General features: G+C 37.1%; 1 protein-coding gene across 2 annotated transcripts in view; it reads left to right on the top strand.

Moving 5' to 3' along the window:
* Nucleotides 1-24,742, top strand: part of LOC124159148 (protein spinster) — a 33,562-nt gene that overhangs the window by 951 nt on the left and 7,869 nt on the right. The window contains exons 2-9 of one of the 2 annotated variants that reach the window (XM_046534741.1): nucleotides 6,229-6,425; nucleotides 8,631-8,782; nucleotides 10,001-10,204; nucleotides 12,023-12,157; nucleotides 14,778-15,039; nucleotides 16,277-16,375; nucleotides 18,239-18,518; nucleotides 21,211-21,265. In XM_046534741.1, coding sequence (XP_046390697.1) covers nucleotides 6,229-6,425; nucleotides 8,631-8,782; nucleotides 10,001-10,204; nucleotides 12,023-12,157; nucleotides 14,778-15,039; nucleotides 16,277-16,375; nucleotides 18,239-18,518; nucleotides 21,211-21,260 — 1,379 coding nt within the window. In that variant the 3' untranslated portion in view covers nucleotides 21,261-21,265. The remainder of the gene's footprint in view (nucleotides 1-6,228; nucleotides 6,426-8,630; nucleotides 8,783-10,000; nucleotides 10,205-12,022; nucleotides 12,158-14,777; nucleotides 15,040-16,276; nucleotides 16,376-18,238; nucleotides 18,519-21,210; nucleotides 21,266-24,742) is intronic. The other variant, XM_046534739.1, reaches the window with a different exon arrangement.

Here is a 24,742-nt window from a genome sequence, read left to right as displayed (position 1 = left end):
AGTCATATCTTGGATTGGGGATTTTGGAATAGTTTCTGGAATTAGTAGTGCAGTTGGCCCGAATTGTGGCATTCGTTATTTATTTTTGTGATACCTCCCTCAATGACTCGTTTAAGTTTTGGTTTTTCCCTTAGAATATATCTTTGCCCTTCTCTAGAAGCTGGTGGCAACATTCACGAGCTATATCTGTCATGCGTTTCCCCGACTGCTTAGATCTCGTTACAGAGGCGTCTATGATAGATGGGCGTTCTTAGATTCCAATTGTATTTTCTTCGTTCCTCTTTTGACCTATGTATCCGTTTTGCAGGTTCAATTTCCTTCTAGTATCACCACTTTTATTTCCTGTGATATGCGTCTTCCTTTAATGTTTAGTGCGAGTCTGTGATAATTATGCTATGGATAAAAATGCCTATATCATGTTAACTATTTCATTTGCTATTATATATGCTTGGCGAGGGCTTTTTATAAATTGAGGCGGGTCCTTTTGTATTGTTGTATTCTGCAGAAACCTTGAGTGTAGTCAATTGATTGAGTGATAATATTTAGTATATTTTTTGGCCAAGGCCTTCCCTTTGTAAGTCAACCCCACTTTTGTGGAAGGCTATCTCTTTATCAATCGCTTAAGTAAAGTTTTTTTTTGGGATAGATTAACTATCACGTAAAACGTCTTGGATTTGATGTGCATCAAAAGGGAAAACTTAGTTATAGGAAATAAATTCATGAATACCCATGCTTCCCCTTTCTTAAATCTAATTTTTTCTGGTAGTTATCTCTATCTTGTAAAAAAAATTCGCGAAATCTGGAGTACTTATCGTTAGCATTAAATAATCAGGCCCCTTGTCATATTTGACACCTTATTTTGTCAGCTGGTCGCTGGTTTAGTTTGAGGATCCTCTTGAGATGAGTTCCGCTCGCATTGAGTTTTAAGTGGTACTTGCTTAGGATTTTCGGTAGCCTCGTAGCCGTTCCATTTGGTAATACCAACGTCATATATCCGTTCTCATCTGTCTTCATTTTCCGCCTCAAGAGCTGCGATATAAATACTCATCCTCTTATGCCTACAACCCCTTGCTACTGAGCATTGTTGTTTCCGAGTTCCACGTTTTGTAAGCTTTCGCTTTAGCAGAACCATCTGTGGAGCGCGCTCGAGTAGCTCCGGGAAAGGGAGCATAAACAGTAACCTTCGACCGCGCACTGAAGTGCGTACACATTTTTTTTTACAGCAAGCAACTCATGACCGAGAAGTGGAACGCCTCTTGAAGGGGGTGGGCCAAACAATAAGTGGGATTGGTGCCATATGGCAGCTCTTCCGTATCTTTTTTTAATGTCTTTCAATCGATCTTTAACAATCTGTGCGCAGCGACAGCCTTTAGCGTCAACTCTCCGTTGGCGAAATATTTCGAGGAACGCACACATTTTTTGCATGTCTCACCGACTCGCGCAGAGGTTAGCCGATAATGCAGGCAAGGTTGTCTCCGACCCGACTTTGTCTGCGTCCGCGTTCTTACTGCCTGGGAAAAATTGCTGAGTATGTCGTAAATGTCGCGTGACACTGCTGAGGAAAGGAGGAAAATATTGTATTTGGGGTGGGGTAAGCACGGGAAAAGAAGCTGACTTCATGGGCGGTCCCCATGACCCACTTGAAATCAATGGAAGTTTCTTCTCTGTATGTCGTGCGCATCTGCTACGAAGTCAGTACCGGGTTAGCTCGAGCGTTTTGCCTTCGTACCCAAAGAGAACAGAATCCCCCTTATCCTTGATATGTTTTCTTACTTCATGTGATTTCCTCATAGTCATTTATCAGTTTATCCCGCGGAAGGTTGGTTTTACCGATAATATCGTGGCGTGATGTGGGATCTGCCGGCCCCCGAGCCCAACTTCCAATGCGGGCCCTTTGAGTGAGGGATGTGGAATACCATATACAACAGAGGTGGTCAGCTTAGCGGGGGTGAAGGGGGGAGACTCTGGGAAATTTGTAAAAATATTGACCTTGATGATAAAACAGGAAGGAAAACACGTGAAAACTTTCCTAAGATAAAGTCATTTTTAATACACTCCTAATTGTATGGCTTTTAGTCATCTGCAATGTCATTTCTCTTCTAAAGGGCTTCCAAGCATTGTGTAAGAAGGTTCAACATATTAGGTATGAAAAAAATCTCTGCATTGGAGCCAAACCGATGTTTAGCATGGCTGATGATGTCTTTCCCTAGAAATTAATATAAGGGATGGTTCTCAGGCTCCCCTGAAATGAGGATCTATTCACACATCTGCTTTTCTCAGTTTTTTCCTGCAAAAAATGCAAGGTCATCATGGAATACAGTGGGTGATGGAGTATCTGGATGAAGTATAGGAGTGAGCTGGATAGAGTACACGGTTGTCAAAAAGTGTTCTGTTTTTCTTTGCGAGGATTTTGCTCTAATGGAATAATTTATCAATTTTTATGATGTCCTCTTTCAAAGATGATATCTAATGTTCCCTATCCTTTGTCACCTGAGCTTAAATCATTGTAGGGATGGAGCTCACTTTGGACTAGGCACCTATCCTATGAAATCATGCTGTGCCTGCTGAAAATGAAGTGTGCTGTTTTGTAGCGAGGCAGCTCTCAAAAAAAATCATTTGACATCGCAATTAACATGTGTTTGGCTTATGCAGAAATGGAAAATTCTCAGGGGCCTGAGTTCCCATGATTGTTGGGAAGTGTTGGTCAAGTTGTGGGGCACTTTGCGTAAAGATCCAGCTTGAGTCCCAGGGGGTGGACATACCATGGTGCCACAGTTCCTCCTAATCTACTGGTAATAACATTCTGCAGTACAACCTTTCGTAAACTTTCTTATATCTTTATCATTATACATATTTTAAATTACAGCAAGGAGTGCTGTGGGGAGGAATAAAGATTATTGTTATTAGTTTTCCACACAACTCAACTTATCGAATCGGTACCAGTTTCAGCTCATCATTATAATCAAGAGGTTTAGTACTTAAGTAAAAAGGTAATACGTCTATCTCATGGATGCTGTTCACCTCAGGAAGGACTAGGACTAGGAAGGGCTTGTGGGGCAGAATAGGAGTTCATATCCCCCCAAAATTTAAGGAGAGAACATATGTAAGCTTTTTCTTACGTGAACCCTCCTTCCCCTACAAAAAATTATCGTTATTCCCCTCCGTGTGAAATCTCTCCAAAAGAGTTTCCTGACTAAACTTTCGGTGGGATAATATGAATAGAGGAGGATACGGAAGGGAGAATAGTGAATGTTTTTAGGCATTGGGTAGGGAAATTAAAGAAAAATATGTAATGCAATGGACATCAATCCGTGGAATAGGGGATAATCATGGATCAACTTATGCACATATGTGTATAGTTTGATATTTTTCTGCAGCCCTCACTTTCCGTATGCAATAATGCCAAGGGGTTTTCTGTTAATTCTGCTGTTACAGTTATTTATTGGTAATTTTTATCATGAGAAAAAGATTCCACTCGGAACTCTCTTAGCAGAAATGAGGTATATGTAGTTAAAATGTCAGTGGTACCTCTTTGCTTAGTACATGTCAAAATGAGAGGGTGATTAGTAATTCTTGTGATGTTTACCTCTCCTCAAGTAAACGTCAATTATCACACTTTCCTAAATATTTTGTGCCTACCTTTACACAATTCCCATCATATGTATACCTGTTCAGCAATCTGATTATATAGCTATATTAGATTATGCATGAATTTATCTCTCTTATAATTACTATTTAATGAGATAATTGATTGTATCTCCCAACTTTTTGATTGAAAATCACAAAAGTGTAAGGAGGAGACTAATTTGAATATTACTTTACTTACCAAATATACTCAGTAGAACTGACTTGGTTGGAATAAGGCTCAGGATAAAAGTTAGGTTCATGATCCATATTGTGATTCCATACTGCCTTTGCATGGAGAAATAGCAAGCAAGCTACTTTAAGAACAAGTTGGAAAGTGATAGCTCTTTATATCTAATTGCCATGAATGTGAGTGTTACAATACATTATTATGTATCAGAAAAACTAAACCATGCTCAACTTGGTTGCTATCACTAACTCTTCCTAGTACTGGCTGATGGTCTCAGCAATGAGATGACTTTTTTGTTGATTGATGTGCCTTGCTACATGGAATTAGGTACTCCTTCCCCCATCTAATTGTGTTGATGAACTCAATTGGCTGCATTGGTACCCACCAGTGTCTAATCAAGGATCCTTGAGAAAGTAGTCCAGCTAATTTGACCTATCTGACGTCTTAAACCATTCATGCAATATTAGCATAAAATATAATTTACCCCTGGGTATGATAATTTTCCTTTATGTCAATCATAAATATAGAACTTTTTTCTTCTTACTTGATGTAATTTAAGGAAATCAGATCAATTGGAAGGTAAATATAAAAATATCTAACTACCATAAAAGAAGTGCGTGGGCTTGGTAATATTGCTAATCCCTTGAATAGTCATGTGGCCATTCATAATATTGAATTTTGTAAGAAATGGGTTGTTGTGGTTCTTCAGATCTAATTTCTGGCATTTCTTGAGTTTAAGGTTGAATCAAACTATAATTGAGGACCTCAATTCCGGAAAGCTTGGGACCAAAGGGTTTCTGGATTTCTGGTCTTCATGGTATATTTTGTTAATTAATTAATTTATAAATGGGTTCAGGCTCTTGTGCTTGATATTTGAGATCCCTAGGTGTCCCTGCCTATGTTGTTAGCATATGTTCATAGGGTGTGCTAACTTCCTACTCATCCCAGAACAAGGCTCGGAGAGTGGTGCCACGAGGTGGCAAGTTGAAACACTATGCAGCGGAATTTTCTAACATTCCGGATTTCTGGGTTTCTGAATTCTGGATTTGAGGTCCTCAACTGTAATATTTAATTTAATTATTATTTGAATATACATAATCAGTTGATAATATCTTTATTGGCATGCATTTACAGAGGTAGTGAGTGGGATAGCAATGGGATTAGGAGTTTCCAAAAAATTAATTTATGCTGTCTTTTTTATTTCAATTACTGAAATATGTACATCTGTTTCTGAGGTATCTTCATGCCCTGGATTATTGCTTACATTGCATTTGATGATTTATGGAATTTTGTTGGCCTGTGAAGGGAACCACTGACACAATTAAGAATAAGTAGCCCTTTTGGCAATATTTGTAAAAAAATGTCTTCATAACGTCATGAATGTTAATGGACACCATTAAATAGTAATTGTAGTTTTTTAATTTGTATAGTTATTGGTTGGTTTTTATATTATTTTGGCTGTTAAGAGGGCTGATATTATTTATGTGCTTTGAATGAGAACCTGAAATAAATATTTAATTGTTATTATATATTAACGGAATAAAGGAAGATTTACAATTCTATATCAGTCTTAAAGCATGGGTAAAGCATGTTTGTTTTTGTATCCTTTGCCTTTTTTTACATGCCACCAGGTTTCCTCTTGAATTTTTTTTATTTAGGAAAATTTTTTAGAAAGGCGTTTCAATATAATCCCCCCTTTGCTTTTACTGTGGGAATTTTTGGAAAGAAATATTCAGATAAATACTGTATATACTTACTCTATGGTGGTATGCAGGTTATCTGTGCATTTTCTTCTTAGTGAAACTATCTAATAAAATCTAAGCCATAAGAAATTAGGGAGTGCAAATTAAAAGGCCTCGGGACAAATTCCAGTGCTTTACAAATTGGGATAAAACTTCAAAGCCTTTTTCATTGAATTAATTGCTGCTGATGATTGTCTTCATGTCATCAACTTTTTGACTGCAACATTTCAGCAGGGTCAAATAAAAACCATAGATCTGTAGAAAAGACAAACTCACACAGATATAGGACTGGCATACAATCAAACATCCACTTCGATATAGAAAAATTTTCAATCTGCAAAGTGAAATGTCAATTCAATGACTGCCATGTCTATTTGCCATCAGAGAAGATTTTTTCATAAATCATTACGGAATCATTAACTTGAACAATATAAAAAGATACAAGTAAAATAATTATTTTTTATTATTGAACACACCGATCAGAGCTCATTGAATTATCCTGATTCCCAGTGACTGATACAATTTTTGAAGCCAATTTACTAATATTGTGGGGTTTCTTTATTTGGTTGTTTGATATTAAAAAAAACAGGAGATTATGGTATTGAAGTCAAACTTAATGGTGAAAAAAGTCTAGTTCTGTTTTGTTCTCATAATTGTTGTTTTCAATTATAGGTATCCTGACCGATATACTTCAGTACTATGGTGCGGACCATGCTCAAGGAGGTCTCTTGCAAACTGCTTTCGTGTTGAGTTACATGGTGTTTGCACCCCTTTTTGGATACCTTGGCGATAGGTATAACCGGAAATACATAATGGCCTTTGGCGTATTCCTTTGGAGTTTGACGACTCTTCTAGGATCTTTCATGAATGTAAGTGTTTTTTTTTATCTTTTTTTTTAGGAATGATTGTGAAGATGTATTCAATGGTGTTCGTCGAGATTTATCATTTTCATTTATCATATGATTGTGAATTTTTTTTGGAATGTTGCTGAGGTAGTAGCAATTACACCCTCACAGTTTTCCACCATGATTTCATGGACTCAGGCTCCTTTGGCTGTTGTCTTGAATCCCCATCCATTAATGTAGATGGATGGTGCTGCTGCTGGTAGAAGTAAATGTTAGGGCAATGCACTTAGAGTTGTCTACTTGTGATTGTTTCTGACCGAGTGAAAAGCGAAAAAAAATGTGGGTGTCTGACCCATGTGAGATTTCAATCTCTGGACTTCAATTCAGGGGAAATGAAGGATTATGTAGCACTCTTCTGTACTTAATTCTATATCCAGGTCTATAACGGAGGAGTCAGTGATGGAGTGTGCATGCCACTTGTAAGTTCTGTTATAAAGTTATGAGGTATTTATTCCCTCTGTTCATTATATTTTTTTATCATTTACAATTTACATTGGTACAAAATACTCTGAACATAGCATTTAGTCTTAGAGAAATGACCCAGAGCTCGAAATTCAGTAATTTTTTAATATACAAGACGCATATTCAGCTTTGAAGAGCCTTGGTTTGCAAACAAATATTTTAAATGGTTTAATACTAACTCCTGTTGTAATTTACTTGTGCTTCTTTTTTAACATGATCACAAATGGAGGATCACTCCCAAAATTGTTGTACCTACCTTTAAGAGGTTACCGTATAAGTGCGTGTAAGAGGCGCACCTTTTTTCCCTGAAATTGGAGCCGAAAATGGGGGTGCGTCTCTTACACAAACGTCATATCTTACTCCCCTCCCCTTCACCGGTCGCAAGTGCAAGGGGAACTAGCTCATGCTACGCTTAAAAAACTTAAATGCTGTCAAGCATGCGTTGCATTAGGTCTAATTCTTATTTGAACCTTGTGTGTGTCATACAATCATACAATTGCCGAAAGCTATCGAGATATCTTCAACCTCAGTAGGTGACTCACCTAGCTTCCAGAAACTGGGAGAATTGAAGCGGGTAGACCGAAAAAGGTCAGTTGGTGAGACGGGGTAGGGATGAAACACGTTTCCATTGTTCCCGCGTAACTTGATATTTTCCTTTGAGACAACTGATTTATGGTCTGTGGGGTCTCGGAAAGGGAAAAAAAGCAGAGGCATTGGCTGATGGAGGGCCGAGTGTGGTTCCGTGAAATCTACGACATGGTTATTATCCTATGGCACTGAGAAGCCCCTGATTGTTGTCCAATCTCTTGGGAAGATTCACGCTATGTGCCTGTCATGTTTTACCTAAAAATTTTCCATGGCTGCAATTCTATTGCAATACTCCTATGAGGGAGTTAAAACAAAATTTTTCGTGAGTAGGACAAGCATCATAGAGCAACGGCATGTGCGAAGAGAGGATCAGAACTCTTTCTACTCATTCTAATGGGGCATTGCATTCACGAAAGCATTGATGTAAAATTTTGGATTCAGATTCAATTTCTTCAACGAATTTGGATCCGAAGTATGAGGTTAAGGGATTATTTAGATTTTTAATGTTGAAAGAGGAAAATTTGATATCTATCGAAAGTCCAGGCATACTTCTGCAATGCCACATGATAGGATTTAAAAAATGCCACAAAATTTGTTTTCTTTAGTTCCGATGCTCAAAATTGGGGTGCACCACTTACTGTGTGCGCCTCTTACACGCACTTGTACAGTATTTTGTTATATGTAGTTGGCATGTTTGTAATTAGGGAAGGTTCTACAATCCTGCATTGTTTTCTTGCTGTCTAAAGAATAACTGTGCACCTTAAGGTCATGTTCACAATTGTGTGAATACAACCAGTGCACAAAACATTTATAATATTATCCCAAGTTCATCTTCATTTACATATTACATTTTTCCCACTTAATTTCTGCAATCTAGTGCTTGTTAATTTTTTTGTCACACAAGGTAGTTAAAAAATAAAGTTAACAAAGAAATATAGTAATGCCCCCTTAACATCTGTCATTGATCACATGACAGATCTTCCCTTATCATTTGTCGTGTGATCAACGCTGAATGTTTTGATCTTTGGTCTTAAAAAGAGTTCATAATGTAGTAATCAGTGCTTGCATGTATTTTTTCACCTCAAAGTTTGCAATAAAATTTCTATCTTTCATTTCCAGACTTATGAGTGGTTCTTAACGTGTCGAGCTCTTGTGGGAATTGGTGAGGCATCATATTCTACTATTGCTCCCACGATCATCTCGGACATGTTCGTTTCTGACATGAGGTCGAAGATGCTGGCCATGTTTTACTTTGCCATTCCAGTTGGGAGGTGAGTTGATAGTAACAATTTTTATTGCATTTTTTAATATTTCCTGCATGTATTTGATTTAAAACCAGATAACAGCCAATGTCACTGATTGATAATATGTCCACTGCTTCATTTGCCTCCATTCCTTCTGTCCCTGCTAGAAATATGTCCTTCCCTTTTTCTTCCTAAAAATAACTATTGCAAGTTGTTGAAAGCACTTTGTTTTGTGAAAGCAAAGCTTTGGTTGGTTTATTGTATACTGCATTGAAGGGGTAAGTCGAAATCAACAATCAATCAAAATAAAAACTAAAATCAACTATTGGTCATAAAATCAAATTTGAGCGTATGCGATTTGGAGTTTGATTATATGAAGTAAAATTAAAATGTTATATATTAAATAGAGCTTTGGTAATTGTTTTAATTTCTTAGCATTTCCTGTATATGATAACATTTCCTGGGCTTTTTGGCATGGCCAAAATAATATGATGGCCAATAGATGAGATGAAGCTTCTCATTACAGTATGAATATTAAACATAAAATATGCTGTTTTATTGCTGTTGAAATATATATGCTTGATGATACTAATGAGCAACATCGTCTGAAGCACTGATCTAATGTAGTTTGAAGGCCTCTATACACAATGAATGATCATACTGAATGATCATGCGAATGAAATCATCCACCGTGTGTAATGGAAAAATTCGTGAATGGAGCTTTATGTGCATGATCATCTGGTCAAAATTAGAACATGTTCTATTTTGCTTGCATGATCCCGTGAATGATGGTGTAATCATTCAGTATGATCTTTCGCATTCGCATGATCATTCGCCGTGTATAGTGGCCTTGAAAGTTGATGCACAGTTATTTTTCTGCATCCGAAAATGGCCTGAATGAGAGTCATTTTGTAGCATTTGGTAAAAATTCTTTTCCTTTTTTTTTTCGAATTGAAAAATGTTTGTGTGCCAATTTGGATTCTACTCTTTTTTGTTGCCGTGTAACATCATTTTATGAGTACATTTTTAAATATGTAATTATGAATTCTGTTTGTAAATCTAGCCAGCTAGATCTCATATCTGATTTTAAAATTCATTCTCTTCTTTTTCATATGAGAGCTACACAACTGGTCATTGAATCCGTAGTCCATAAATGTTGTTTGATGTCAAATCCATGGATTGAATTGGATTTTACTAAATCATCAAATCCCTCCCTAGTTTCTAATTAGTTTGCCTTAATTTCAGTGGCCTAGGCTATATAATTGGATCAGAAACTATGAAGGCTGCTGGGTCTTGGCAATGGGGTCTACGGGTTACACCAATCATGGGTATCATAGCTGTCATCCTTGTGGTGTTTGTGATGAAGGAACCAAATAGGGGGGAGGCTGAAGGCAATTCGCGGCTGACTCCCACTTCATGGATGAGTGATCTCAGGGCTTTGGCCAAAAAGTAAGTATCATCTATTTATTTTTTTCCAACTACAGTAAAACCAATTTACATCGTAATGGAGGGGACCAAAATTTGGGCAATTTGATGTATGGAGGTTCACTGTAGAGAGGTTTTAGTGATATGCACCATTTTTTCATATCCTTTGGAAATGAAAGGCACTACTGTCTTTTAAACCATTATATTTGTGTGTTTAAACAAAGACGCATGCATCAGTGAAAATATATTTATTATTTAATAATTACAGAAAGCGAGTGCTATCGCATGATTTTTACTATGATTCGGGAGAACATTATGTGATCTCTCTCAATTCAACAGTCACTTCAAATGATTAGGATAGTTGGGTACCTTTTTTCTTAACTACTGCTTGGTATGCTCTCATATTGAACAAAATGGCCACAACTAATGATTAACGTGAAAATTACAGCATATTAAAGGTATATGAGAAAAAAAAGAGTGAAACATTCATTGCTGAAAATGTCTTTCGATGTAGGTAATCACGGCTGAATTAATGGTCTCTTGTTGTCTCGGTACGATTTGCGTAGGTAGTTAGGCCGTCTCGGGGGTATCTCCTTGGTATGATAAGTGGAGGTTTTACGATATAAAGAGGTTTGCCTATAAATTTACATGTAAATCAGACGGGACCGTAGGGGTGGTATGATGTATGGAGGTTTATGATGTAAAGAGGTTCGCTACATAGAGGTTTTACTGTATTAGATTCTGTGTAAAATCTCCGGTTGCTTTCTCCATGGGCATTTAGGTTATTAATTTTATCATTCTAGTGTTTTAATTATAAATCTCCGGATGTGATACCCTGTGTTTATTTGCATTCCTGCTACGTCATGTTCAGTATCGTTCATTCAGATTTATGGTAAATAGTTCAAGATGCTTTGCTTGTTTATTTCTCAGCTAATGAAATTCAAGTTCATCATTTAATAACTTATCTAATTCTTTGGTGTACTTGAAGAATAGAAAATAATGTAGCTTTTTTGATCAAAATTTACTTGGTGGGTAGCCTCTGGTTGTCATGAGTTTGGTCCCATTGGATTGTATCCCATATTACATAAGGGTATCATAATTACTTTCCAAATTATTTGTGAAAATCCAAAGGCAGGAATTTTGAGAAAGCTTTTGTAGCTGAGGGAGTTGGTGTTAAAGTACATGAAATTTGGTGGTGTCTACATACAGAGGCGGATCCAAGATAGGGACAAGGGAGGACTAGGTGGGAGATAACCTCCCTGCAGTAGTGGGGATCTGAAACAAATTACCATTCTATCTAGCCTACATTGGATATTTTAGGGGGGGCTTAGTCTCCCCCCCTCCCCATAGATCCACCACTGTCTACATATATACATAGGATATTTTCCCTTGCTACCTGATTGGAGAAAAATTAATTAATAGGTGGATGGTGGAATTTATAAATTCATCAGAGGCTGGTCCATGTTTTGATTTTCCTAATTTAATTCTAATATTTTGCTTTTAGATTTTTTTAAATCTAATCAGAGTTGGTTTTTTTGACTCATCTTCCCAGAAAGATAATGTGTTCATAACTTCTGTTTCTTATGTAAAAAAATAACCTTATTTATTCGCTGTAACCAAAATACATATGTATCCTTGTAAATGTTTACATGCCAACCTTAATACTTATTATATATATTATGAAAATTATCAAAGTTTAATTATCTCTTCCAACAAATGTAAGTTAGATGTTGCCGTTTTGAAAATTGGGGGCATATATGCAGATACAGGATGTACTTCCCACGATGATTTTGAGTGTGCAGTATTGAAATTTTAATTGATATGTTTTCATTTTGCTTACAGTCGGAGCTTTGTGCTGTCAAGTGCTGGATTCACGTGTGTTGCCTTTGTAGCTGGAGCTCTGTCATGGTGGGGGCCCATGTTTATCCACTATGGGCTTGTTTTGCAGCCCGGACATGAAAATGATAAAATAGAAGAGTGAGTCATGTCAATGTATTTAAGGAAGTACCTAGATTACATTTCCAAGTTTGCACTTTGAAATTGGGAATGATGAGTTCATAATCTTGCATGATCTGTGAGTGCTGGGTAAGCCAATGAAATTTCGTATCAATTTGTTTAAGTACAGCAGACTACCGATTGTCCTGCTGTGCCTTATCAGCAGGGGCGCTAACTTATGAAAAATATTGGGGGGGCCCATATCCGAGGTCTTGCCCCGGGAAGAGGTTAAATTCAAAGTGTGTCGCAGCACTGAAACACTATCATGATTCACACCACCTGATTCAGTCAACCTGCTTCACCTTATAATTATTTGTTTGAACACATTTTTGAATTTATTTTAAAAGGTAACTATCGTCAAACATGGGAAATAAAAATTACCAATATATTTTTGTGATTTCACAAAGCATAATATAACTTAATTATTTTCTTGAAATATTGAGGGGGCTCCGCCCCCCCAAACGAAGCTTTGAGGGGGCCCGGGCCCCCTCAGGCCCCATGGAGTCGGCGCCACTGCTTATCAGTGTTGCGCATTATCCATCCATGAGTTTATACTCCTGTGATGTTTTCCGCAATCTTTATAAAAACGTAAAATTGAAAGCACCAGGACACTTGCATTTTAATGCAAGGCTTCACCGGGATTATTATTTCCATTAGAATCCCCTCTGTAAAATGGAATTATTATATTTACATCTTGACAAGGAATTTTTAGTGTATTTGAATGTCTGCTTTAGCGTTAAAGATGACGATCAGGTGCAGGAAGAAACTCCTGATTAATGTTATAAGCTTCTTAAGTGGTTAACCAATTGCTATAAAATATTATCTACAATATAAATGTATTTTTTGTTGCAAATTCCCAATTATTGCCATGGCCTCAAATGTGGTTGAATACGGCCTAAGGGAACTGAAGATTTCGTTGCACTCGGGAATGTTTACGCCATGACTAGTCAAGACCAAACTGGAGAGGAAGGGAATAGTGGAAAAGAAGGAAGCTGGGGAAGTGGGAGTAGAGATGGCATGAGTCATTGCGAGGCACTCACCTGCATAGACAATTTGCCTTTAGTCCTGATTTCCTATAAAGGCTGCTGTGTGATGGCGTGATCGCATGCTGGATGCCTTCACAGGAGTTCAGTGTTCCTCATTTATAAGCATAGCGTAGCACAATCGTGCTCAGTGATCCCGGATCCGCGTCCCGCAGCAGTTGCACCCTGTGCAACTTGTTCAAGATGCAACAATGGGGCGTGGTGCCTGAGAGTGAAGATTGCGACATCGCCCAGTGGTTTTGAAGCTTTCGTTCAACCACTTTTCTGAATCTGTTACCTCGCAGCTACCAGAGCGTGGCTTCCGGAAACTAGGTATAATATGGAGCAATAGCAGTGGGAATACGAGGAAAATTTACATTATTGCCATGAAAAAGATCATGGTTGGGAGAAGAAAGCTCGTAATTATTCCGGAAAGCAATTGAAAATAACAGACAATGTACATAAATAATAATAAATTGTTTGATTTGTGTAAATTAAAAAAATTACAAGAAGTTAAAGTGAAAGTTTGGATAATTGGTGTTCTCTGATTATTCGTGCCATCTCTCCCCATCATTAGTGTGGATAATTGGGAGTCTGCTGTACTTCAAGAAAAAGTTATATAAAAGTATATTTCATTATTTTCATATGTTGTCTTTTGTGAATGTTCCTGAGGTAGATGTGTACATTGAATCATGAAATCTGTGGTGAACTAATAATCATATATCACAACTCATAATTTTAATACTGTGCATTGGATGTCCTATTCTAGGATGGCTGCATTCAATATTGGCAATTTATAGGAGCACTCATATATTTATTTGTTAAGCAGATGATTTATTCTTTATCTTGTTGAACAAGACATTGGTCAAAGAAAAAATGAACAGTTATTGATTTAGATTTGTAAAGAAATAGTTGATGGTATTTATACTGCAAAATGCATCGGCTGTCTGCGGAACAGATTGCCTTCTGTGTGTGTTTGACATCTGTGTGTTTCTGATCACCATCTCTATTTCCTGAACACCCATCTAACCTGCGTAGCATCTATTTGTCTGGTTTATTGTGATATAGTATTAAATCCTTTGTTTAATATTTTAGTTTAAACTTTAAATTTTAATGATGGGTGGTGATTTAAAATGCATTTCATCTATTTTGCTGCATTCTCCTCTGATATTTGCTGAAATAACTGCTTTTATTGGGTATTTCATATAATTGTTTTTCGCGTTAGCCTTGTTCCTTCCAAAGTGACTATGAAATTTAAAGGCATTATTCAAGTCTCTTTCTTACAGTTCCGTATGTTCCAAAAAAATTTGAAGACTTGGTTCAATTAAAGTCTGTATTTACTCTCTCTTGTTGTATCCTCTATTGATTGGTATTGCCTATGTCCATTGAATTCATTTTATCAAATAAGTGATGAGATAAGTCGCGTGAGCAATGCTTTTTTATGCCAATAAGGAATAAATTGCTTCTAAACTTCATGTAGGGATATGTCCTTGAAAGTTAATTTTTTAAATCTACATATTACAATTTATGTATTCTTTGGTCTGTTATGCTGATATCAAGGATTGTTTTCAATATTTCAGTGTCTCATACCTGTTTGGTGTGATGGCAATGATTGCTGGGCTTATTGGTGTTCCAGCTGGATCATTTATGGCCACAAAACTACGCCCACGATATCCCAAGGCTGACCCATATATTTGTGCCTTTGGCCTATTGGTATCCACTCCCCTGTTGTTTTGTGGTGCCATTTCTGCTTCATCTTCTGCAGCCATTTGTTACACTTGTGTATTCTTTGGACAAGTGTTCCTCAATCTCAATTGGGCAATTGTCGCTGATATGCTCCTGGTAAGCATTGTCTTTTATTTACATTTCCACACGCATTTCAACAGTAACCCTATTTCTGTCATTGCCCTTTCTAATTTGTTGAATATATTAGATCTATTTACGGTATGCTGTGTATAGAATGTTTAAACTTAGGAATTAACCAAATCTATTAGCAATCTAATAAATTTATGTCAGTTTCTTCCATTTACGGTGCTCAAGCTGTTTATAAATGGTATAAGTTAGTTGCAGTTATCTTTAAAAATTCCAATTGGATAATTTATATGCTTTGTTATTCATTCTACATGCAAAAAATACTCTCAGAAATTATTTCTGGGTTTACCGCCGTATTAGTACTTCAACTAGTGGTGTATTTATGGTAGATTTAATATCTCTATTACCTACCAATCCAGTACTAGTCCCAGGAAATTTTTTTTCATTCAATGTGTGGGGAAACTTCAAATTCTTTTGGCCAAGAAAAGATAATGTGAACATTAAAGTAAGTGTTTAATTTGTGTAAAAATTTTACTTTTTGTTTAGGTTTGGACTCATCCCCACAAGAAAAAAAAGTCTATGATCTTGTTACCTGTGTCTTTTGTTGAGCTATTGTCTCTTTTGAAGAACTTTTTCCTCTGTCTGATTGCTTAAAGTCACAAGTTGCTCAGTACCATTTTCATAGCAGAATGATGGCACCATCAAGCAAGTGCTACCTTCATCGTAAAAAGGACTTGGTATTACTTTATTATCCAATTCGTAATTTTAAGATGCCTTGAACTAGTAATGAGTAGCTCATCTTTAAAGAAATCGCTTATTTTAATGCTGAGAACAACCTATTCATATTTTTGAGCTAAAAAGTTGAATGGTAGACTGAAAATCTGGGAAGTTAGGTTATATGATATCCATTCATGTGTATGCATTGAAACCTCTAGTTGTAATTGTGAAGGCGCAGTATAAAATCGTTCAAATTCAAAGAAGGGGATAATAGATAAATTGATGGCATTGAATCTTTTCCGAGACCTAATAAAATTAGTTTTATATTGGAGAAAGTATGCAATAATGGAACGCAAGTTGAGGCACCACTGTTATAATACTTCAAGTATCATTACATCTATGCTATAATAAATTTTATTTAAATAATACTAATTCATCTGTAGTCATTAGTTACTAATTTTTTTCCGTGATAAATTTAATGTTATTTCAGCATTTTTCATTATTCTTATTAAATGCCGACATTTTAATGGCCTCATTTATTTATTTCCAGTATGTTGTTGTTCCCACAAGAAGGTCAACTGCCGAAGCATTACAAATCCTTGGATCTCATGCATTAGGTGATGCTGGCAGCCCTTACATCGTTGGAGTGGTGAGTGCTTTTGCTGCCCTTGATCAGCTGATTTTAATCCATTGTGATTGATTTATTTATCTGATTATGTGGCATCTAAACTGATTGATAAGGGTATTAGATTTGGTTGGAAAAGTCCACCGTGCAGGTGATTGATAGCGGTGGGTCTTATCTCAGTATCCATTATAAATCAAGTGGGGAAAAAATTTTTGACTCCTCATTGATTTTAAAGAATGACTTCCATCCCAAGATATCTTAATGGCAATAAATGTGGTCCAATTGAAAAAAACTATGTAGATATGAGTGCTTTTGGTTTGATCATTCAAGTTCGCAAGACCTTAGGAAAATATTTGCAGATAAGCTGTCTTTTGAATGGAGGCCTTTGTTTCCTTTAGATTTTTTCAAGTTATCTTCCATTTTTAGCCTTAGCCCAAGACCCAAGTGGAGAATTGTGAAATAATTATCAGATGGAAATAATGAAGTTTGAGGGAAGTCTTATTGGGCCAGTATAGGGATACATATGGGTATTATATTTCAAATTGATGATCCTTAGTACAGTGTGACTATGATGGGACTCACCTCTTTACACTATTTTTTGTCAGCCAAATTTTTCAGAAACAAGAAACAAATTCTGAAATGACCATGAAATATGTCTTATGCATGATTTCTCTCTCATATAAGCAAGTTATGACTTGAAATGACTGTGAAAACATTTTTGTCGATGTTTAAATTGTTTACTTTTTATCCGTTTATTCCTATTATAGTGCTGTGTGATTGTTGTTTATCCAGAATCACATTATCAGGATCATTGTCAATTACATGAACATTGCTTATAGGCTCTCATTTAAGTTTATTATCTGTAATATTATTTTTTGGGGCCGCAAAACTTGAGCAGTGTGTTATTTTACTTCTTACAAAGTCACACTTCTAGACTTGAAAATGTTCTTGTTTGTAGTGAAAGACAATCAGCAATGGGAAATGGAATGTTTGGAAATGATGGCAAAATTGTTAGGGATCCAAATCAATACCTATACAGTGAAGTGTCTTTATAATAAAATCCTACGGACGGCTGGAATACGTTGGTTAAACTGAAATTTTGAAAAATGTTGCATGAAACCTAGGGTCGTAAACCCTGAAAGGAGGGAGCACAACTACTCTCTCTAAGTCTGAGATAATGCAGAATTCCCACTGGAAGGGGTTGAAAAAGGTTAGAGCTGAGAGCGTGTTATTATCCACGAGACCCTTCTGAACGAATACCCTCCAAAAATGCTCCGTACCATGAGAAAGAAGAGTCTTTTGGGGCTCGGGACAGCAGTCATTCTAAGATGAAAACTCTGCCGACTCGAAAGGGTTGAATGAAATGGATAGCCAAAATTTGGAATTTTTCAATTCATGACTGTAATTTATGACTTTGTCAAACATAATTTCAGCCAAAACATATTTTCGTTAAACTGGTACCCTTTTACATTAAACAACATGGGAAATGTCAAGGGGAGGGAAAATAATGTTGTTATTCTGGTTATTTCGTTACACTGGTGTTCGTTATAAAGACACTTCACAATATCTAATTATTGTGGAGTCGAGCAGGGCCACTTACCGTGAGGATGCATGGAATGGTTTGAGTCATTTAGTATGAGGGAAAGGGATTAAAACTTTCAATAGTTTTTTTTTTAATTCATTAAGATATATTCATCAGATCTTCAATTTACCTCTTACGCAATAATCTTTATACTTGTCAGAATGTTATAGTGACAAGTGGCAGTTAAATACAAATCTTAGAGTATCAAACGGTAGGCACATTCTGATGCTCTGGGTGATCATCTCTGATCCTGTAAGTGAGTGGTGTAGGCAGTATTAATTCCATTATATTTGTTTTGATTTCAGATCTCAGATGCACTTATTCGTTTTCTGTCGAAAGCATCATCTCAAGCGCCTGCTGCTGCAAGTTTAATTGCGTTAGCTGTTAGCTCTACAGTTGGTCCCCTGGAAGGCCTGAGTCCTGATGAAGCCTGCCCTGATGGAGTGGATCCTCGAGTTTGCTTTCATAGTCTGCAGTATTCCTTGTTTTTGCCCCTGTTTGTGGAGGTGATAGGAGGCCTGTTCTTCATTATCACTGCCATGTACATAGTTGAGGACAGGAAACGAGTGGAAGCCCTCACAGCAGGTATTTCCCTACTTTCATCTTTTGTCACTTTTGTGCTGGTAGTATTTGCATTCAAGTGTAATGGTACGAATTTTTAACTGCTTTGGGTACATATTTTTCTTTTTTTGGAATGGCATACTGTGATAAAAACAATTGGAGTCCCTAGAAATGGTCCTATAATTGGCATATACAGCAGTGGATTGTAAATATTTACCATGAAATAATTATGCGATTTATGGAGGAATAAAAAGCTAAGCTTTTATGTTTACCATCAGCTTGGTCAAGTTTTGTCACAGGATCTACAAGCAGTAAAAGTTTTTTCGAAATACCATCTTCATAGTTCTGTACATTTTTGTGAGTACTTTTTCCACATCTTTGGAGAAAAAAAATCAGCTTCAAAGGGGCTATTGAAACATGCAGGTATCTCCAACATTGTAGACAGAGTAGGGATAGGAAAATTGATTTAGATTTTAATTGAAAGTCAATTATCTCAATCTGATTTTCGATTTAATCGAAGTCGACTTTTTATTTTGAAAATTTCCCCCTATGATATTACATCACCCGAAAAGCACGTGCTACTATGTGTTTGATATCTTTAAAATAGTATATTGAATGAATAAATTTAACTTTATTATGTTATTATCCCTAGTGATTTCTTTAGACCCATACTTTGCATGTTGTAAAAGTGGCACTTTCCTATTCCAGCCAGTACCCAGTGAGAAATGGGTGGTGGAATCCACGTGGAACCCACGTGGAATCCACGTTGAGTGGTGGATATTTGGTGGTGGTGGATATTGAGTGGTTGGACCCACGTGGAATCCACGTTGATTTCGAGTGGATTTGTGGTGATTAGCATAAAATGTTAAACAGAATTTCTAATTTGTGGAACTTAACTCTCTGGTGACATTGCGTCATTTATCATCCTGAAACCACGCTAGTTATGTGAAAATGTACCGCACATTCTATTTTTATATAATTCGTGGAAAGGCAGCCATGAGAGCACAAGAAAAATCGTAGACACATACATAGAAGGTTTAGATATAGAGTGGTTGAGGTTTTAATGGTTTTAGGACAGCACCTACCAAATTTTTCCACCAAATTTCCACGTGGGTTCCACGTTGATTCCACGACCAAAAACACGTGGTATCCACTTTACATTTCCACGTGGATTCCACCACCCATTTCTCACTGGGTAATTACTGTACTATTCTAAAAAAATATTAATTAAGATGTCGATTTTTCGATGAATTTGAGCAAATAATTGCATTTTTAGAAAATCCATATTGAAACATAAAATTGAAAGTCGATTAATCGAAAAGCAAGTATGAAGCTCTCTTACAAATTTGATTTGCCCAAATCTGTAACTCGTAGGAGTGTTTCAAGGAGCTGCAAAAAAATGAGACTTGATATCTCAGGTGGCTGGATGAGTATGACTGAGCTCGAAAAATTCATTGTCGAGCATTGCCATGCTCGACCACCTTATTACGGTTACTTCACCAGTGCGATCTCTTGGGCTGTTTCCTGTCAAAAATGTGGAGTGGGAAATGCCTCCAGCCAACTGATTGCAGCTGAGTGAGGAGGCTTTTTTGCAGGGCTCTAGTTGTAGACCACGGGGAAGGGAGAACCAATACAAAGGAATAAAACTTAGGCCAATAAAAGAGTAGAAAAGAATCATTTGTTGCGTATTACAAAGAATAAAGGCACGTTAGCTCCTTTTAAGACAGATTTAATACTGCAAATAGTAGAGTAAGGCGGACGAGAGGTCGCGGAGAACATGTAAGTTAGGGAGAGAAGTGTTCTTTTTTGCTCTACGGTTCAGGAGAGAGAGAGCTAGCGGGCGAACAGGCCCTCACAGCATCTACCGGAGGTTCGCTGACAGGCTGCGCCGTAGTGTTCCCCTAGCGGCGAGAGCAGGGACTAAAAAGTCCGCAAGGGCGCACATTTGAAAATCAAAAAAATCTGCAACATCATTCTTACCACTGATGAGTGTCATGCACATAATAAAGTCATTACACACATTAGTTATGATAAAATCCTTGTTTTATTTTACAAATATTGTGCATATAATCTGCACAAGGATAAATCTAATTTACTCTACTCTGGTCAACAATATTCTCAACCCTTCCTCCAATGTGATCAAAGTCATGTCGTAGCCTTTTCACCATTCTATGCAATCAAGTTGATCCAACCTTTATTTATTATGCTGTCTCCTCAAATACTTAAGCAATCAAAAGGTAATTTTGCCACTGATTAATCCTGACTTTGCTCATACATATATTGTTTCTCTATTAGCGTTCAAATATTCATTTCTACCCACAGTCTTGTTAAAATGGCAAATATCCACACTGCTTTGTTGTTTTTAGATTAATAAGCCTAATCATTACAATCCCATGTAAGTGGGTATGTATTAATTAAGCTTATTATTTTCTGAATTTTTTCTATAAAAATGGATGAAATTAGTCGATTTGAATAAAGATCTCTTGATGATTTACCATAGATTGGGAAATGTTTCTGCTTCCTTAGTTTTCAGCATGTGTGAGTGATAATGGTAAAAGTTGGAAAATATTTTTTATTAAAGCTGAGTGAAAGTATTTGCATAATTTGTAGTTTTTTGCCTATTTGCTTCTTTTCATTCCTTGGTTGGTTGGTGACAATGAATTTTTAGAAAGGCAATTTTTCTTTGTGTATTCATTACTTTGATTTCCTCCTTCAGTTGCTTCGGAGGAGTACGCACTGAGATCACAGGTTGTTCCTCTAATATAAAATAGGTTAGCTTTGCATTTGTTCATTCAGGTGTGTTTTGTTGATTTGTAGTTGTTTGCTGATTTAGGTTTTTCACAATTTTACCAATCCCCTCTTAGAATTCATTGGCACCAGTACTTTGTTACATGCATTTATCTACCTCTAGTTTAAACCTTTTAACTCTAGTTAATTCAATTAGGAAATGTGCATGGTGTGTTTATTCTAATTTGTGTGGCTAGAGGACTCATAATTTCTCAATAGGTCTCTTTATTACTGAAAACTCATTCCCAGCTCATGAAAATGAGGAAGACCAAGACTCGATGATTCCTCCGCTACAATATTTTATAGTTATTGACGTTTATAAGTTCATTATTTTTTTCGTCTCTTCATATTGTTATGCTTCTTAAATATCGAAAATTGTTAAATTTCATCTGTTGTTAGGAATAAAAATGAAATTTTAGGCTCCAAAATGTGTTAAAAATGGGTATTTAATGAAAAAACTTTACACAGGAGAATGCCCCTCTCCTCTAGGCGGTATTCCATACTCCACAGACCCAGGTCATGACCATGACCCCCCCAAAGTTAATGCTGAATTCACTGCTGGACAGCTGCAGCCTCCTGTATTAAACCTTGTGTGTGTTTATTATTGTCCATCAGAATTAATTTTATACACAAATCATTACCAACAAGAATCTCCTTTTTCAACTCAGCTTAGGCTGTATTAATCCTCGGTCTATCCATCGAGCCAGTTCTCTTCTTCCCTCTTACTTACCCAGTGCCATCTTGTACAGATTGAAGAATCCCCTTGGTATGATTCATTATCAGACTCTTCACCAGCCTTTTCTTGATACCTACTGTTGTACAAAGATACTGTTGCGATAATTCATAGTGGAAGGATACATACTTGGATACTGTATTGGTACTATGTGATATGGATTTTCAACATGTGATGGCAGCTTTTTTATGAAAATCGAGCGACACTTAGAAGGGTATCTGGGTTGAAGCACAGGCTCACTATTGTTGAATTTATGGTATTTATAAATGCTTCCTAGTTTATGCAATTCTCATCTTGAGTTCCCTGCCACTGTGGCGGTTTTCCTCCATTGTGCTGTCCATATAGCTAAGTTGTTCTACTAAACTTTGTTGCCATCTACTTCTATGTTGGGCCTCAAGTTCTGTGGTCCTGAAGTTTTGCAAAACGGCTTGACTTTGGTCTTTGTTTGTTTTATCTTCACTCTGTTTATGTAGTGCTCCTACCAGTGCTTGCGAGCCTCTCTCACCGAATGTGACCTCGACAACAATGGTCCCAATTTTACTCCTTTAGCTAACTCTTCTATGCCTCCCTCACCATTTTATTGACAATGTGAGAATTTTGAAACCAGTTGAGTTGAAATAAACTGTGGGGAGAAGCATTCAGTGCATTTATCTATACCATTAAAGAATTTCTAATTTGAGGCAGAACAGTCACTAAAAGTGTTGTCTTCAGCTCCTATGTCTGAAAATGCCCGAGTGTTGCAATGTGAGGTACAGATGGGATTCATGCTGATGGGATTTCTCAATTTTGTGCGTGTTTTTGACGAGATTGTATTGTTGTATGATTGGTGGTTGATTACAGGGAGGGGCGGGCCTTAGAGCCACATGTCTACGGAAACTCATTATTGCTAAACGGTATTACATACCACCAAGGTGCTGTGGAAAATAGTGAACCCCCCCTTAACAGTGAGGTAGATAGGAATTTTGTTCGGGGGGATACAATGCCAGGGAAAAATATTTGAAAAACAAGGTACTAAGCAGAGGGTTTTTAACTAATTTTAACACTTTTCATAACGGAAAAAATTTTTCTAAGAAATATGTTGTAAATTCTTCATTTTTCAATATTTTTTTTCTTTTATGAAGCTTTAGTAATTGTGTTTTTATATTTTGGGGGTGGTGCATACCTCCAGAAGTACCCCCCCCCTTGCTACGCTGCTGCCCCAAAACTATGATCTTAATCCACCCCTGAGTGTGATTGCTTACAGCTTTTATTTTTGCTGCTTTTTTTGTATGTATCCACATTATTTTAGAGTATAGTGTTGATCTTTACTTGTGTTTGTAAATAATACCCATCATTACTCCTTTTTTTTTTTGCTTTCGGAGTTTTGAAATTACACAGTTCATTAAAAATTGTAAGATACCGTATAAGCGTGTGTAAGAGGCGCACCCCTATTTTGAGCATCGGAGCTATGAAGAAAAAAATTTTTGCGGCATTTTTTTTAATACTATTGCACGGTGTTGCAGACATACGCCTGGAATTTCGACAGTTATCGAACTTTCCTCTTTCAAAATTAATTTAAAGAGGAAATTTTGATAACTGCGGCGGTAGTAGCGGCATAAGAGGGAGTAGAAAGAGTTCCGATCCTCTCTTCGCATACGCTGTTGCTCTATGATGCTTGTCCTATTCACGAAGAATTTTGTTTAAATGCTCTCGCAGGAGTATTGCAATAGAATTGCAGCCGTGGAAAATTTTAAGGCAAAACACGACAGGCACATAGCATGAACCTTCTCAAGAGCTTGGACAACAATCGGGGCAATCTCAGCGTCGTAGGATAATAACCACGTCGTAGATTTGACGGAACCACACTCGGCCCTCCATCAGCAAATGCCTCTGCCGTTTTTTTTCCTTTCCGAGACCCCACAGGAAAATAGGAAAACATCAAGTTACAGGGGAACAATCGAAACGTGTTTCATCCCTACCCCATCTCACCAACTGACCTTGATCGATCTCCCAGTTTATGGAGGCCAAATGCTAGGTGAGTCATCTACTGAGCCCGAAGATATCTCGATAGCTTTCAATAATTGTATGACACGCACGAGGTTCAAAAAAAGAAAGAGATCTAACGCGACGCATATCTGACAGAATTTAAGTTTTTTAAGCTCTAATTGTTTGACACAAAGATTTATAGTTACAACAAGGCTACTAATATTCAAAATAGTCCAAACAGGACAATTTCGGAAGAAACAAGCTTAGCATAAGCACATTCAAACAAGACGAGACGTACTGGAAACTTTAGGCAACGCAAACTGCGTATATCACATTGCTGCGCTTTCGCCCCTTCGCTTTGAAGGAAACGACGTCACATACAAGATCGGACGTGTTCTTCCCGTGCTCCTTCGCTCATAGCCTCGTAGCTTGAAATACGGAGGGGAGGGAGCGCGCTCCTTCCCCTCCGTATTTCGTTGCTTGCTTCGAAGACGGAGGGATCGCGCTCCTTCCCCTGGACCTCTCCTTCCGCGCTCTAAGTATTTCTGATTTCTTCCATCCACAATTTTGTCCAACAATGAACACACTCGTTCGAATTTTTTAAAGCGCAGGTTTTGATACCAATATAATTTTCAGTTGCAATAATCCTCATATTAGCGTCTGAAGATGATTTTTGGAAAATCAGGTCCTCAGCGTAATGGAAATTACTCGGCAAGACAGATATTGACTATTGACCAGGTATGTCATTAAAAAATACGCGTTT

The sequence above is a fragment of the Ischnura elegans genome, chromosome 5, assembly GCF_921293095.1.
Source record: "Ischnura elegans chromosome 5, ioIscEleg1.1, whole genome shotgun sequence".
Lineage (NCBI taxonomy): Eukaryota > Metazoa > Arthropoda > Insecta > Odonata > Coenagrionidae > Ischnura > Ischnura elegans.
The sequence above is the reverse complement of the archived record's forward strand: the minus strand, read 5'-3'. Positions and strand labels throughout refer to the sequence as shown.